The 14,718-nt window shown below is 34.1% G+C and overlaps 1 protein-coding gene across 1 annotated transcript in view; it reads right to left on the reverse strand.

Moving 5' to 3' along the window:
- Positions 1-14,718, reverse strand: part of LOC120353637 (sensory neuron membrane protein 1-like) — a 46,437-nt gene that overhangs the window by 12,378 nt on the left and 19,341 nt on the right. The window contains exons 4-6 of the mRNA XM_039438188.1: positions 7,349-7,606; positions 4,502-4,629; positions 3,660-3,746 (exon numbers count right to left, since the gene is read on the reverse strand). Of these exons, the coding sequence (XP_039294122.1) occupies positions 3,660-3,746; positions 4,502-4,629; positions 7,349-7,606 (473 nt within the window). The remainder of the gene's footprint in view (positions 1-3,659; positions 3,747-4,501; positions 4,630-7,348; positions 7,607-14,718) is intronic.

Below are 14,718 nucleotides of genomic sequence, written 5' to 3' on the forward strand. Positions count from 1 at the left end.
CAGGTCTAAGTGGATGTAGCGAGTGGGGTCAGATCGAGATATTTATTCTTTGTCCTTACCTGCTCATATATCAGCTTTTATCTGTTACCTACCTCGTCTTAGGAGTGAACACATCAATTGTACAGCAGATGCAGCCGGAGATCATATAAATTCCTACAATAGAGCTTAAAACCCGACAAGACTCTGTTCTCGAAGTATATTCTGAACGATATTTGGTCCAAATACCGCATTTTAATCCTTCAGAACTTATTAGAGACGCAGTCCCGTAAATTATCTACATCGGGATTTTTGCTCGACCTGTATGATTTTGTATGCTCATTCTTCACAGGTAATAATTTTAAGGTATCCGTATTCAGTGTTTAGCGTCTGCTACACTACTTATAAAATTTCAGCTTTATACAATCTGTCATTAGAAGAATCCAGGGTGAGCGAGCGTTTAGGCCTCCCGCGATTCCGACAATTGTATTGAATCTTGTAGTGAATCAATCAGTCTGGTGTACACTCAGCGTCCACACACGCAATTGCAAAATTTATAGCCGCTACACCATTGACTCAGTACAAGATTCACCCTACATGTGTGAAGCCTTCAAATACCGCTCCACAACTCATAAACACACACACATACAGATCAATACCCAAAAACCACTTTTTTGGACTCAGAAGACCTTGAAACGTATAGAAATTTGGAAATAGGGGTACCTTAATTTTTTTTCGGAAAGCAATACTTTCCTTACCTATGTTAATAGGGCAAGGAAAGAGAAAAACCTATTATTCGTAACTATTGTATTCTAATATAACTTTAAAGTGAAAAAAAACACTCACATTCTTTGGTGTGGCGACGACCGTTTCGTGCTGGTGTTGCACATTTTCAAGCCAAACAGAAACTCAAGTTGGTGTTTCTGTCAGGCTTGAGAATGTGCGAAACGGTGGTCGCCACACCAAAGAATGTGAGTATTTTTTTTACTTTAAAGTTATATTAGAATACAATAGTTATAATAATACTGAAAACAAGATGGATAATCAACAAGGCTATTATTTGTGAGGAACTATTCTCATCAGTTCAAATTGTTTTGTATGGACACGTTAAGGCGTCGGTTCCGAACTGTTTTCCGATCAGTTGCGACCTGAAAATTCTAAAACCAGACCTGAGCCAGCCAGGTCACTCGATATTCCGAAATCGTGTACATTATCTCAGTGTCCTTATCACGTTTGTGAAGAACTCTGTTGTTGGGTATACTTTGTCCCGATATTTTCAGAAGGTTGAAAAAATAAACCTCCTATAAACAATCCAATCGGAAACGTGATTATTTTTCAAGACTGATATCCTAATGATTCAAACCGATTGAATTGATGTAATCTCGAAAGGATGATAATAATTCCTTTCAGTTTTTACCCTGAGAATAATGTAAGTTTTTATTTATTTCTATTCAAATTAGACGGATAAGCCTCAGCAATCCACTGCATGAAGTGGATAGTTTAGAACTTGAAAGTTTTGATTAGATGCCAGAGACATGACTCAGCTCGTAATAAAATTGGAAAAGTAGAACAAACAATGGTTTCAGTTTTTGATAGTTTTCAAGCATCCCTCGCTCTTATTCCAATAATTTCTTCCCATTTTCTTCTTCCTCTGATTTTTCTTCTCATTCTTTTCTCTTCTCTTTTTCTACTTCTTCTTCTTCTTCTTCTTCTTCTTCTTCTTCTTCTTCTTCTTCTTCATCTTCTTTTTCTTCTCCTTCTTCTTCTTCTTCTTCTTCTTCTCTTCTTCTTCTTCTTCTTCTTCTTCTCTTCTTCTTCTTCTTCTTTATGTTTTGTACTCTCTCGACCACACTTTAATATTTTTTTACCGGAAATCCTATTGACCTTTCCATGGTGAGACTTACTGAAATCTGTCAGCGATGGCTTAATGGGAAGCGTGGAGGCTATTTATGAGGAATACTGACAGTAAGTAAGTGAATCTCACCATACAAGATACTGGTAAGAGGATCCGTCACCTTGGTGAACTGATGGAAAATATTTTCATATATTCTGCACTTTTAGAAGGCACTAATCCCCTTATGTTGTGGGATATGATAGTACTGCCCTCTTAAACCTCTCACTCCTAATAATTTCTTAGAATATTATAAGCAAACCACGTATTCGTGGAAGTTTAGAGACTTGACGCCCTCTTCTGGTTAGGTGAAAGAGAATTGGGTAGACTTTTCCACTTTGCAAGGCGAGTACAGGTATTATTTTTGAGAAATTTCGAAGAACCTTTAGTCCGAGAGATATTACATAAGGAGAAGAAGGGAGAGAAGAAGGAGAAGAAGAAGAAGACAGGAGGAGAAGAAGAGGGAGAGAGGAAGGAGAAGAAGAGGGAGAGAAGAAGGATGAAGGCGACAGGAGGAGAAGGAGAAGAAGAAGAATAAGAAGAAGATGAAGAAGAAGAAATGGACAAAAAATAAGGGATTGTTAATCCTCTTGAAATCATCTACTTGATCATGTGCTTTTGTGAATGTATAATTAAAAAAATCTAGTGAGGTACACTCACACAACTTTCCTTACTCATTGAACTATAAGCCTCATTATCAAACGAGAATAATTTAGGGGAATAACATAATGACGATTGGCGGTAACATATTTGAAACTACGATCAGACTACTGTATATGTGTGTATATAATAAATTGTTTTCAGAGTTATTTTTCCTCTTTGTAAATTATTGTGAAATTCGATGATTTTTTCTTAAGTCGTCAAAACAGCTGTTCTACAAATGAAATATCTCGACTATGTGTTCTATTTATAAACTGCTCTACCTACCTACCTCATGCACGAGAAGGAGGTTACAAAGTCCATTTCTCTAGGATGAGGTGGACCCCCATTAGTTTCTCAGGAAGGAGACTCAAGCCAGTTGATAGAGCTGATAAATAACTAACTATACAGGGTATGAATTTGAAATAATCGGTCAAGTGATTTTTGAAAAAATCGAGAAAAACATGGTTTTTCCGTAATCATCCGCCATTTTTCTTAAGAATATTTCGAAACTCCTGCAATTTTCCCAGAAATGAGACTCATGTCAGTTGATAGGGCTTATTCATGGTATAAATTAAAAAAAAAATCGTTAGTGTAATTTTCGATAAAACCGTGAAAAACATGGTTTTTTAGTAATTATCCATCATTTTTCCCGCCATCTTGAATTGAATTTCCTATTGTCGGATCCTCATGGTATGAGGACTTTGAGTTTAAAATTTCAAGTCAATTGGTTAATTAGGAATGGAGTTATGGTGTACACAGACATACACACACACACAGACCAATACCCAAAAATCATTTTTTTGGACTCAGGGGACCTTGAAACGTATAGAAAACTTGAAATTAGGGTATCTTAATTTTTTTTGGAAAGCAATACTTTCCTTACCGATGGTAATAGGGCAAGGAAAGTAATTAATCTCTATCACTTTGTCCGTAATTGGTAGAGTTAATCTCCAGCTATCACTATGAACTACTAACTCGTTAGCTACTGCCAAACATTGGTCAGTTTCAGAGTTAGATGCGTTCCGAGCTCTTGACCAATCAGGAAGCAGAGTGGGTGGAGCTTGTTGTTTTGTAAAATAGGAAGTCACTCAACAGGTGCTGCTATCTGTCGTTGAATTCGGAGTTGAAATACGGAATCAATCTACTTTACCTGCAAAGTTCAGGAATGTAGGCTGTGAAACTGGAATTGTCTCGTCTTCTGTGCGGTGGAAATATTGTTGAATCAGTTCCGTATATTCTGAAAAATCAACAAAAAAATTTATTATTCCAGCATCCATTCGGAAACACATGACTGAGAAAATCTTGAAGAGTATTGTTGTGAATTTAATGTAGAATTAAATTATGAATTTTTTTAGAAGGTAATAATATTGTTAATTAACAGGTAACCCAGGCTCCGCAAGTTTTTTATTACAAACTTAAAATTCTTGAAGAATTTGAAATAGGTCACCTCGGTAGATTAAAATCCTTCAAGCGAAATTTCAAGTTGATCAGTTCAATGATTCAGACTTGATGATGCGTCATGCGTGTATTTTCATCCCGTACCCAAATACAAAGGATTAGGGAGATTTACTTCAAAATATTAGTATTGGTTGAATCGTTTCTCTGTTGTTTTACATTGAAAAATGCAGAATATAAATAATTTGTAAATTTTTGCAATAAAAGGGTTATTTATTCATTTATTTTATTTATACATGGGAGAATACTCTAACCGTACAAAGGGAAACTTTAAGGCTTCTGGTCGCCTCTCAATTCAGGCTATTTGTAATATTATCATTTCAAATTTCTTTATCACATTCCGTCCTATTCCATGAACCTTTTGTGTAGTCTACTGAGAACCAATGTTGCTAATAGGCCTCGAATAGTACATGACATTCAATAACAATGCTTAACAAAATCACTTTTCGAATATAATTTGTTTGACTACTATTAAATGTTGATTATTTATGCAATAAAAAAATATTGGATAATTATTACTGAAATATATTTTCTCACTTGTTGCATTCTCCCTTCCAGAAAGGCAGCTCAGTATTCCCGTTGATTTGAGTGATTCTCCCAACATCCAGCAGATCTCTCCTCCCTCTCTTCACTGTCAGACGGTATTCGTTTAATGTTCCATTTTGCTGTCAGATTGATAAAAAGAAGGATAATATCAATATAAAGAGAATAGAAATCTCAGTACCCTTTTTCTGAAAAATCGTATCACAACAAAAAAGGGTACTGGGATTTTTATTTTCTCCATATTTATATTACAAGTAGCCCTATACAGAAAAGAGATAAAGGATAATATTTTATAAGATGGACATTGTATAGTTCGTACTTGGATCACCAAGCTGGATCACTCATGCTGATAAATATAACTTAATTCTTCCCAATTCAAGTCAAAATAGGATACCTTATTAGGCCCAGTTGCACAACAGCCAGTTAAATTATTTTAACCGTGATGAATTTCACGAGAGCCAATCAGAGAAGGCATTTTTGAAAGACGGCTTCTCTGATTGGTTCTCGTGGAATAATTAATCACGGTTAAAATTTAACCGGCTGTTGTGCAACCCGCACTTAGTCTTTTACTAGGTTCTATGAAAATCATGAAAGAGAAAAAATATATACAGTAATATATAGGCCTAATAGCTTTGTTATTACAACAAAATTGCATAGAATCTAATAATCCTCAATCCATCAACATATGAGAGAGGGTAAAAATTATGATAATGGACCTATTCATCTGCTAGTGTTGTCATACTCATTAAAGTTGATTGAAGAGACTTGGGATATTGTAGAAAAATCCACTCTTGTGAAATAATAATTTTTATTGAAATAAAGTGGATTTTTCTGACAATATCTCAAGTCTCTTCAATTATGGAAAGTTTCCACAACATCAATATTCACTCTACAAACTTACAGTAACTATATTACCCAATATTTATTCATTGGGTAATATAGTTACTGTATACAAACTTAATGGAGTTTCCATTTCAACAATTATCTATTTATATCATGTTTCTTATAATTATCATATATGTTTCTTATACTCCGTGTTCCCTAACTTATGCTACAACATACCAGTAGTCCTAACCTACAATTCATTTCAAGTTTTGAAATTTCACTCTGAAATTGAAGATGTCACTTTAGGTTTTGAAACATAAAATCACTTCACTTGGGCTACTTTATTAAAAAGAAATTGTGGTACCTTATTTTTTTCGGAAAGCAATACTTTCCTTTCCTATGGGTAATAGAGCAAGGAAAGTAAAAAATCTTGAAAAAATATAAAAACATGTGAAGTACCCTTGAAAAGGCCGAAACTAGTTGTTTGAAATGTTTTGAAACATGTATGGCACTTTTCAGTTGATACGAGATATCTTTAGACAATATTCTAGAGTCCGAGATATATTACTTTGAACACGGCGCTCACTCGAAGATAGAGAGGCCCGATACTCTTTCTCTCACTAATTAATTACTCCCACTACCTAACAGCATTCTCCCTACTTTTGTGTCAGCATCCAATCTCCTCCCCACTACTCTATCCGTACTACAAACTGTGCATGGGGAAATAGGTGTCTCCTCTTCATGTTGAAAGTGATATCTCTCGGACTAAAGTGTTCCATTCTGAAAATGTTGTTCAAAGATACAAGAATGTCTTATCAAGGTTGAGTGTTAGTATTATCTTATCAAGGTTTAGTGTTGAGTGTTATCTTATCAAGGTTAGTGTTAGAGAGGACTTGGAAATCCTTACTTCGCCTAATTTTCTTTTCATTGCAATCTAGTCTAAAAGACTAATGGTCAATTGTTCTCTAATATACTGTAATAGTGGGTTAAATATTAATAATATGAGGTATTTCTCACCAGGACTACGACTTCTAGCAACTAACTTGGAATTTACAAAAGATAACAATAGTCTATATATATATATATATATTATATATATATATATATATATATATATATATATAAAAGCAAAATGGCACTCACTCACTGACTGACTGACTGACTCACTCTCACTCACTCACTCGCAGAACTAAAAATCTAGGTACCGGACCAAAAACGTTCAAATTTGATAGGTATGTTCAGTTGGCCCTTTAGAGGCGCACTTAGAACGGATTTTGGAAAATTTCCCAAGATACGCCCAGAATCTGCGTTTTTCCAGCGTCTTTTAGCGTTTTCTCAGCTTTATCGAGAACAAATGAACAGAAAATGTTCAAATTTAGTATAGAAGCTCAGCTAGGGTGTTATAATGTTGTGTTGGAAGGAATTTGAAATAACGCCAAATATACGCCTAAAATTAGCGTTTTTCCAGCGTTTTCTCAGCTTTATCGAGAACAAATGAACAGTAAATTTTCAAATATAGTACAAGAGCTTAGATAGGGTGTAATAATGTTGTGTTAGAAGGAATCTGAAATAACGCCGAATATACGCTCAAAATCTGCGTTTTCCAGCGTTTTTTGTTCAAATTTACTACAGAAGCTCAGCTGGGGTAGAATAATGTTGTGTTAGAAGGAATTTGAAATAACGCCAAAGATACGCCCAAAATTAACGGTGTTTTTGCGTTTGGGTGATTGTAACGAGCGAGGAAGTACTTTGACTTTCTAATGGAATGAAGCAAGCTCAAATGAAAAATGCAGGCAAGTGAAGCGAGCCCGCTGATCTCATTTTTGGACGATCCAGTCGGGTGTCCAGGGGGCGTAGCCTCCTGGCTAGACGGATATGGCGAGCGAAGCGAGCCTGATGGCTAGAAATATATAAATAAATGGATTATCATGTATTATAATATACACATTCACACTATTCGCCTAATGAAGATTCATTTGAAAAAATTTTTTTCATTTAATTTTCTCGAATACTTACACCTCCGAAAAACGAGAAGAGATACAAGTTCTTAGCAAGCGTCACGAGCGCTTTTGAGTTCTGTTCTACAGCAATACAGATGACCCTCGGCAGGAGGACGGTCGACGTGCAATTGATGAGGATGCCGTCGAAGATGAGCTCGGAGGCGGTGGCGGTCATGAAGACGTTGGTCAGCCGCCCCCAGATGCCCGGGAGGGCGGCGTTTACGAAATTCAGCAAAGGGGCAGGGAAGTCGTTACGGGCTTTCAGGAGGATGGCCTGTGACAGAGAAAGAAAATAAAAAAAGGAATAAATTCAAGGTTGCCGTGAATATAATTATCCTTAGTGAGGTCTACATAGAAAGTCTACTGAAAGATAGGAATAAAACGTTGCCAATTCGCTGCCTTGCCACTGCCTTCTATAGAGGATAACTGATACCGGTATATCTGTTGTGAAATTAACTTATTAACTGTTTATCCATGTTTGGAATAGAGAAATAGAAAAGTTACTGTGAAGATAATTATATAATGGTGAGGTCCACGTTATAATGACAGTGAAGAAAGATAGGAAAAAGCGTTGCCGACTTGCTGCCTTGCTACTGCCTTTTATAGAGAATAGTGGATGGTTTCCACAGTTCGTTCATGTTTGGAATAATCAATTGTATTTTATTTCAATTCAATGGATTCTAAAGGTGCGTACAGATTTACGCGCCGCGAATATATGAGCAATTCACTTTTAATCAGCTGCTGATGCCAAAGCTTTTATACCAGTCTGTATCTTACCGTTTCTGTAAAAATACAGATATAGTCAGCTGACTACAACTCATAGCCCAGTCAATGAAGGTCCAAAAAAGCAGTTTCGATCCGAAAATTAAATAAAAGCTGAATTTTCCACCATCGATAGAACCCTCCCAAAGGGTCATTCTCCCAAAAGTCCCAAGAAATCCCCTTGGAGCTTTCCGCCCCAGCCCCCTAAAACATGAAAAATGCAGGTAAACACGGGAAAGCTATTATCTCTGTAACCATTAATCGGAAATAGTTCTATTGTATGTCATTCTATTCATCACATTATGGACTACAATATTAGTCATATTCATTTTTTCAATAAAATGAAAAGTTTTCTTGATAAAATAATATATATGTAAAACTTTAGGGGGTTTGTGATTTGATTTTTTTGTTTTCTTCGATTAACTTCGAAGCAAGTAGTTTTAAAGAAAAATGAGTCGAATAATTAATCTAGCCACTTTTATTGCAAATCCATTGATGTATATTGTTATGTATTTGCGATTCGATTTGACGCCGTGGAAGGGGAAACAGTCGACGCGGTATGGCGCGGCTGACTCTCTACGCCATAGTAAACAGCAAACTGGAAATCAATTATCTCTGTAGCCATCAATCGGAAAAAATTGTTTATATGTCATTCGATTCGTTACATTATGGACTACAATATTACTTGTATTCATTTCTTCAATAAATCGAACAGTTTCCTTGATAAAATAATATATATGTAAAAATTTATGGGTTTTTCGATTTGATTTTTGTTTTCTCAGATTAACTTCGAAGCAAATAATCTTCAAGGAAATGTAACAAATAATTATTGTAGCCACATTCATTGCGAATCCATTGATGTATATTGTTATTTATTTGCGATTCGATTTGACGCTGTGGAAGGGGAAACAGTCGACGTGGTACGGCGTGGCTGTCTCTCTTCACCATAGTAAACAGTAAAATATAGTAGGCCTACTGCTTTTTAAGTTGCATCTTATTTACACTATGGCGCTCGAAACAATCAATTTTGTCTATTGTTTTGACATGCGATGAAACTAATTTTTCACATTTTAATTCTCTAAATTCTCTAGAATCATTTTGTTGTTATAATGTGCTAAATCATGCATTCTATGACAGACAAAGATTTTGTTTGCAACCGATAAAATATTCATACTATTACATAATATAATTCATATTTAAAATATGTGTGTATGATCATAATTCTATGCTAAAATTTATCATAAGTTATGAATGTCAAAAATTGAGATAAATCATAGATTACAATAGTGTTAACAGTGGCAATTTCCTGAAAAATCATAGCGTGCAGTGTTTGCTGTTTTCAACAGTTAATATTCTCCAAGCCAGGTTGATAATATACCTACAGTTGAGCCGAATATATATGACGGCTGAGACATAAAAAAATTCATACATTGGGCTTGTTGAGTTGAAACTTTCTATGATTCTCTCTGTAAAGTAGCTTATCTTCCGTTCTTAATAGTTGAATCTACATTATTTAGACAGTCCAATATGAAAATTTAGTAGATTCTCAAGATGAAAGCCATGCAAACATACAAATTAAGGAAGAGTAAGCATGCATAAAAGGTAGGAAAATCATGAAAATTTTCATATTTAACCACAAAGTAGCCTACCGTATAAGATTAATTGCAAGATGATTCATCATCTTCTATTATTTTTGTTAACATATAGATTTTTCACCTCCACTCGCATCTTGTCATTTATTACACAAGGTTGGCAGAAGCTTTTCTTGATGTCGATTAATGTTGATTGAAATTGATTTTGATTCGGGCACCAAAAGACTAAATCATTTTCTATTTGAAGCATTCAAATTAAATCTATTGAACATGATTTCTTATGACTTGGCATTCACAGATTTAGTTGGGTGAAGCTATTTGAAAAATGTACCTGATTATCAATTTCATGGTTTTTATACCATTCTAGTTCATTGTGATCATTGAAGGGTTGAAGTTATGAGCTAGTTCAAGTGAGTTCTAGTGCACAAGTATTTTGTGCTTATAATGGGCTCTTCTTTATTTTCTATCGATGTTTTGCTCCAGTAGAGAAAATTTAAAATGTTGGTTTTACATTTTATAGGCTTTATAAATAATATAAATTAACGGTAATATAAATTTGATAAGTCCAGTATAAATTAATCGATGTTGATTTTTATTGTATCGCTTTGTATCAATGTTACTTGCACTGTTTGCAATTCATCACTATTCTCTCAAGAATTGGTTTTTTTATGAATTTCATGATCTGAAAATTGAAACTCAAATACTATTTGGATGACGTTCACATTCCACTGGTTTTTTTACAATAATTGTTACGTTGAAGAGTGAGGCAACAAGATAAAACACAAGAAAAGCTACGAAAAGAAATTTTGAATCTTCATTTTTCACAAAATAAGGATAAGATGAAGGAGTCAGATACATAATATATCATGAAACTTCATTGGAAAACATCAATATCTGAAACTAGAGTTATCAAATTGTGATACCTCTGACTCGTATGGAGGAGGCACACTTCAAATTAATATAATAAATTCTGTGAGCAGACAACGAAATCGTGATTTTTATCATAAGCATGGTTAAATCAAGAAAATTAGGATATTCTTTTAGAGTATTGAAAAGTGAAAATCTAGATACAGCGCATGTCAAAACAATAGACAAAATTAATTGTTTCGAGCGCCATAGTGTAAATGAGATGCAATGTAGACAGCAGTATTATTCTGTTTACTATGGTGAAGGGTGTGAGCCGCGTCGGCTGTTTCCACTTCCACAGCGTCAACTTGAATCGCAAATACATAACAATACATCAATGGATTCGCAATAATAATTATTTGTCACATTTTCCTTTAAAATTACTTGCTTCGAAGTTAATTGGAGAAAACAAAAAAATCAAATCGAAAAACCCTTAAATTATTACATATATATTATTTTATCAAGGAAACTGTTCGATTTATTGAGGAAATAAATACGACTAATATTGTAGTCCTCAATTTAACGAATCGAATGACATATGATAGATTTTTTTCTGATTAATGGTTACAGAGATAATTGATTTCCAGTATGCTGTTTACTATGGCTAAGAGAGTCAGCAGCGCCGTTCCGCGTCGACTGTTTCCCCTTCCACGGCGTCAAATCGAATCGCAAATACATAACAATATGCATCAATGGATTTGCAATGAGAGTGACTACATTAATTATTTGTCTCATTTTTCTTTAAAACTACTTACTTTGAAGTTAATCGGAAAAAACAAAAAAATCAAATCGCAAACCCCCTAAATTTTTACATATATATTATTTTATCAAGAAAACTGTTCATTTTATTGAAAAAATTAATAAAACTAATATTGTAGTCCTTAATGTAACGAATCGAATGGCATATGATAGAACTGTTTCCGGTCAATGAGTACAGAGATAATTGATTTTCCGTGATTACCTGCATTTTTCAACTTTGAGGGGGGCTAGGGGGGAAAGCTCCAAGGGGATTTCTTGGGACTTTTGGGAGAATGACCCTCTGGGAGGGTTCTATCGATGGTGAGAGATTCAGCTTTTATTTAATTTTCGGATCGAAAAAACCTTTATTGACTGGGCTATCACAGGAAAGAGTGAGAATCAAATAGGCCTAGTATAGATAAAACTGGAGAGTATTGATTTACATTAGATTGGAGTTGGTTCTCTTTTCATGTATGTTACAATATATACTGGCTTATACGTACACATATTTACATTAAATGTTAATTACAACATTGCTAAACAACAAGTTTTACAAACTATGAGAAATTATTTATCAGATTGAAGATCGAATACAATTTATTATTTGAATAACGATGATATAAGAGAGTTGGAAAGAGAGAAAAAGGAGAAGAAAGAGATGGAAGTACATTATTGGAAGATGAGGAGATAGAAGAGAAAGAAAGAAGGAGTAGAAAAAGAGGGAATAGTGATAGTTGTTGTTGGGTTTGAAATCGTGATAACGATATTGGCTCATAAAGTGCAAAGTGTAGTTTTAGTGCCCTTGGAGATTGCTGTTGAAAAATACTCCAAGGAAATTGAAAACTTCCCTCTTTCAGCCATTATTACTTGTATATTTCTGCTACCATCCTAATAGCTTTTCAGATTCTCGCTTCACATGGTCTTTTTTATGGACCTCTTACAGAGATGTTCAGTTCTTCATAAAATGTTTAAATTTCTACTCAGTGTTGAGAGAATGGGTGACATTGATACAAGATGTAAACAATTTATATTAAAGGTGACGGTTTCTTGATCCATTCCGAGCTGCTATGTATTAACACACTTTTTTTATGTATTTAAACACGACAAGCAGTCAATTATTACATGAATATTATTAAAAACTTTTTCAAAAACTCTTTGATTACATAATAAACACCACGAATCTTCCTAACCATCAAAACATTTTCGGTCTACACTGTTGAAAATGATCGCTAGACGATCGAAAGTACTTCAGTCATTAAGTAAAGGTTTTAATTATTTACTTAATAGTTGACTGCATGTCATGTTAAATAGAAAAGTGGATTCATATTATGTTACAATGAAAGAGATCAGTCGACTTTTAGTTTTTACTTCAATTTTGACTAGACTACCAATAGTCGAAAGGTGAAAAAAGGTACCTATAGAGTCAGAATCTCCATGGAAACAATCACAGAAGATCATCCATATCATTCAATATTGGAATAGGATATTATTTAATGAAGCCAATCAGACGATTAACAACATTCTGTCAACCGATTCATTAAGTGATAGTGAAATGTTCATCCCTTCAAACCAAACAAATTATTATTGGCCTACTAACTTGATTGTATGAAACTATTTTATAGGATACTAACTAGACTAATTAATTGTTGTCAAAAACTAGACAAACTGAATCATAGGATGAGGTTTGAAAAAGTCCATTTAGTAGAATTAGGATAAAATAAATAGCTTATCAGTCTCTGACTAGGTGCTAATTTTTAAATAATAAAAAAGAAAAAAACCGATTCATTTATTCATAGACATGAATCCAAGATTTCAACTACCAAAATCCACTGGAAAAATGTTCCCTGGTCTTACTAAAGTTTGAGTCTAAAGCCCCATTTCGGCGATATTCATTTATTTTGGAAACTATCCTTGAAACAGAAACCAACCTTGACAAATTGGAATTTTTGATTTCTCACATAGCTAACATTTTGGGAAAAAATTGAATGAACTACGAAACCGAACTAAAAAAACCTGTCGTTTTTATCGAAAGAAATGGATGAATTACGAAACAAAACCAAATAAGACGTGTTAAATACATATAGAAAAAGTGTGTTAAAAAAACCTCTCTACAAAATGGAAGCAATCATATACATCGATCAATTATTCTGATTCATGGATGCATGATATTCAAATTTTAGTGTGAACTGAGATATTCTCAAATGGAAAACGTTTCAAAATATTAATTAAATTCATTGAAGCAAGAGAACTAACTGTTCGATACATCTGTTAGACTAGGTGACAAATTCAACTGCAACTACATAATAAATTCAATTGAGCGTTGTTTTCAAAAATATGGTAACTGTCCATTTGTGAAATTTTCCATAATTAATATTCCACACAGAAATTGAAATACAAGAATCAATCAATAAGAATGATTCGGTTAACTATTTTCCAATTGTTCGAATATGAAAACAGCCATCACAATTTCAAAAAAGAGAAGGAACTATAGTGAGACTCATTTTAAACTGACAGCATTCACAAAGAATATAATCTATGCTTTCCATTTGACCTATTCTGACAGTGAAAAGTCAATATCACTATTATGAATTTCATGACAACAGTTCTGTTCACCATTTTTGGTTCGAAAATTGAATTTTTCGAATATGACAACCACCTCAATGTTTCGGAAAATTGAAAACAGAAGACATTTTTGCAACAATACACGGGACACGATGTGTGTACAGTGTGGACTGGCCTCATTTATTAGCTATGCTATACAAACATTGGCCGGCTCAAAACAAACCGAGAATGTAAACAAAACGAAGCCAATTATTTATCTTTCTACACGAAGTTTGTGACTGAATTCAAAACAGTGACTTGGTCTTGTTGACATCTGTATACCTATTTTTATGAGTCACATGACCATGGTAGGTTTTGGGTTATAGATATCCACATAGTAGCCAGTGAGTATAGAATGTAATATAGAATAATAATATGGAATGTAAATTCTATACTCACTTCTCTTGTTGAACTAAATTATAAATTGCTATATTTAGTACAGGAGTTCAGCTAGGGTGTAATAATGTTGTGTTAGAAGGAATTTGCAATAACGTCAAAAATACGCCCAGAATTAACGTTTTTCCAGCGTTTTTTTTTTTTGCTTTTTCTCAGATTTATCAAGAACAAATGAACAGAAATTGTTCAAATTTAGTGAAGAAGCTAAGCTAGGGTGTAATAATGTTGTGTTAGAAGGAATTTGCAATAACGCCAAAGATACGCCCATAATCTGCGTTTTTCCAGCCTTTTTTTGCGCTTTCTCAGCTTTATAGAGAACAAATGAACAGAAAATGTTCAAATTTACTACATACAGGAGCTCAGCTGGGGTGTAATAATGTTGTGTTAGAAG

Source organism: Nilaparvata lugens, chromosome 11 (assembly GCF_014356525.2).
Source record: "Nilaparvata lugens isolate BPH chromosome 11, ASM1435652v1, whole genome shotgun sequence".
NCBI classification, from domain to species: Eukaryota; Metazoa; Arthropoda; class Insecta; order Hemiptera; family Delphacidae; genus Nilaparvata; species Nilaparvata lugens.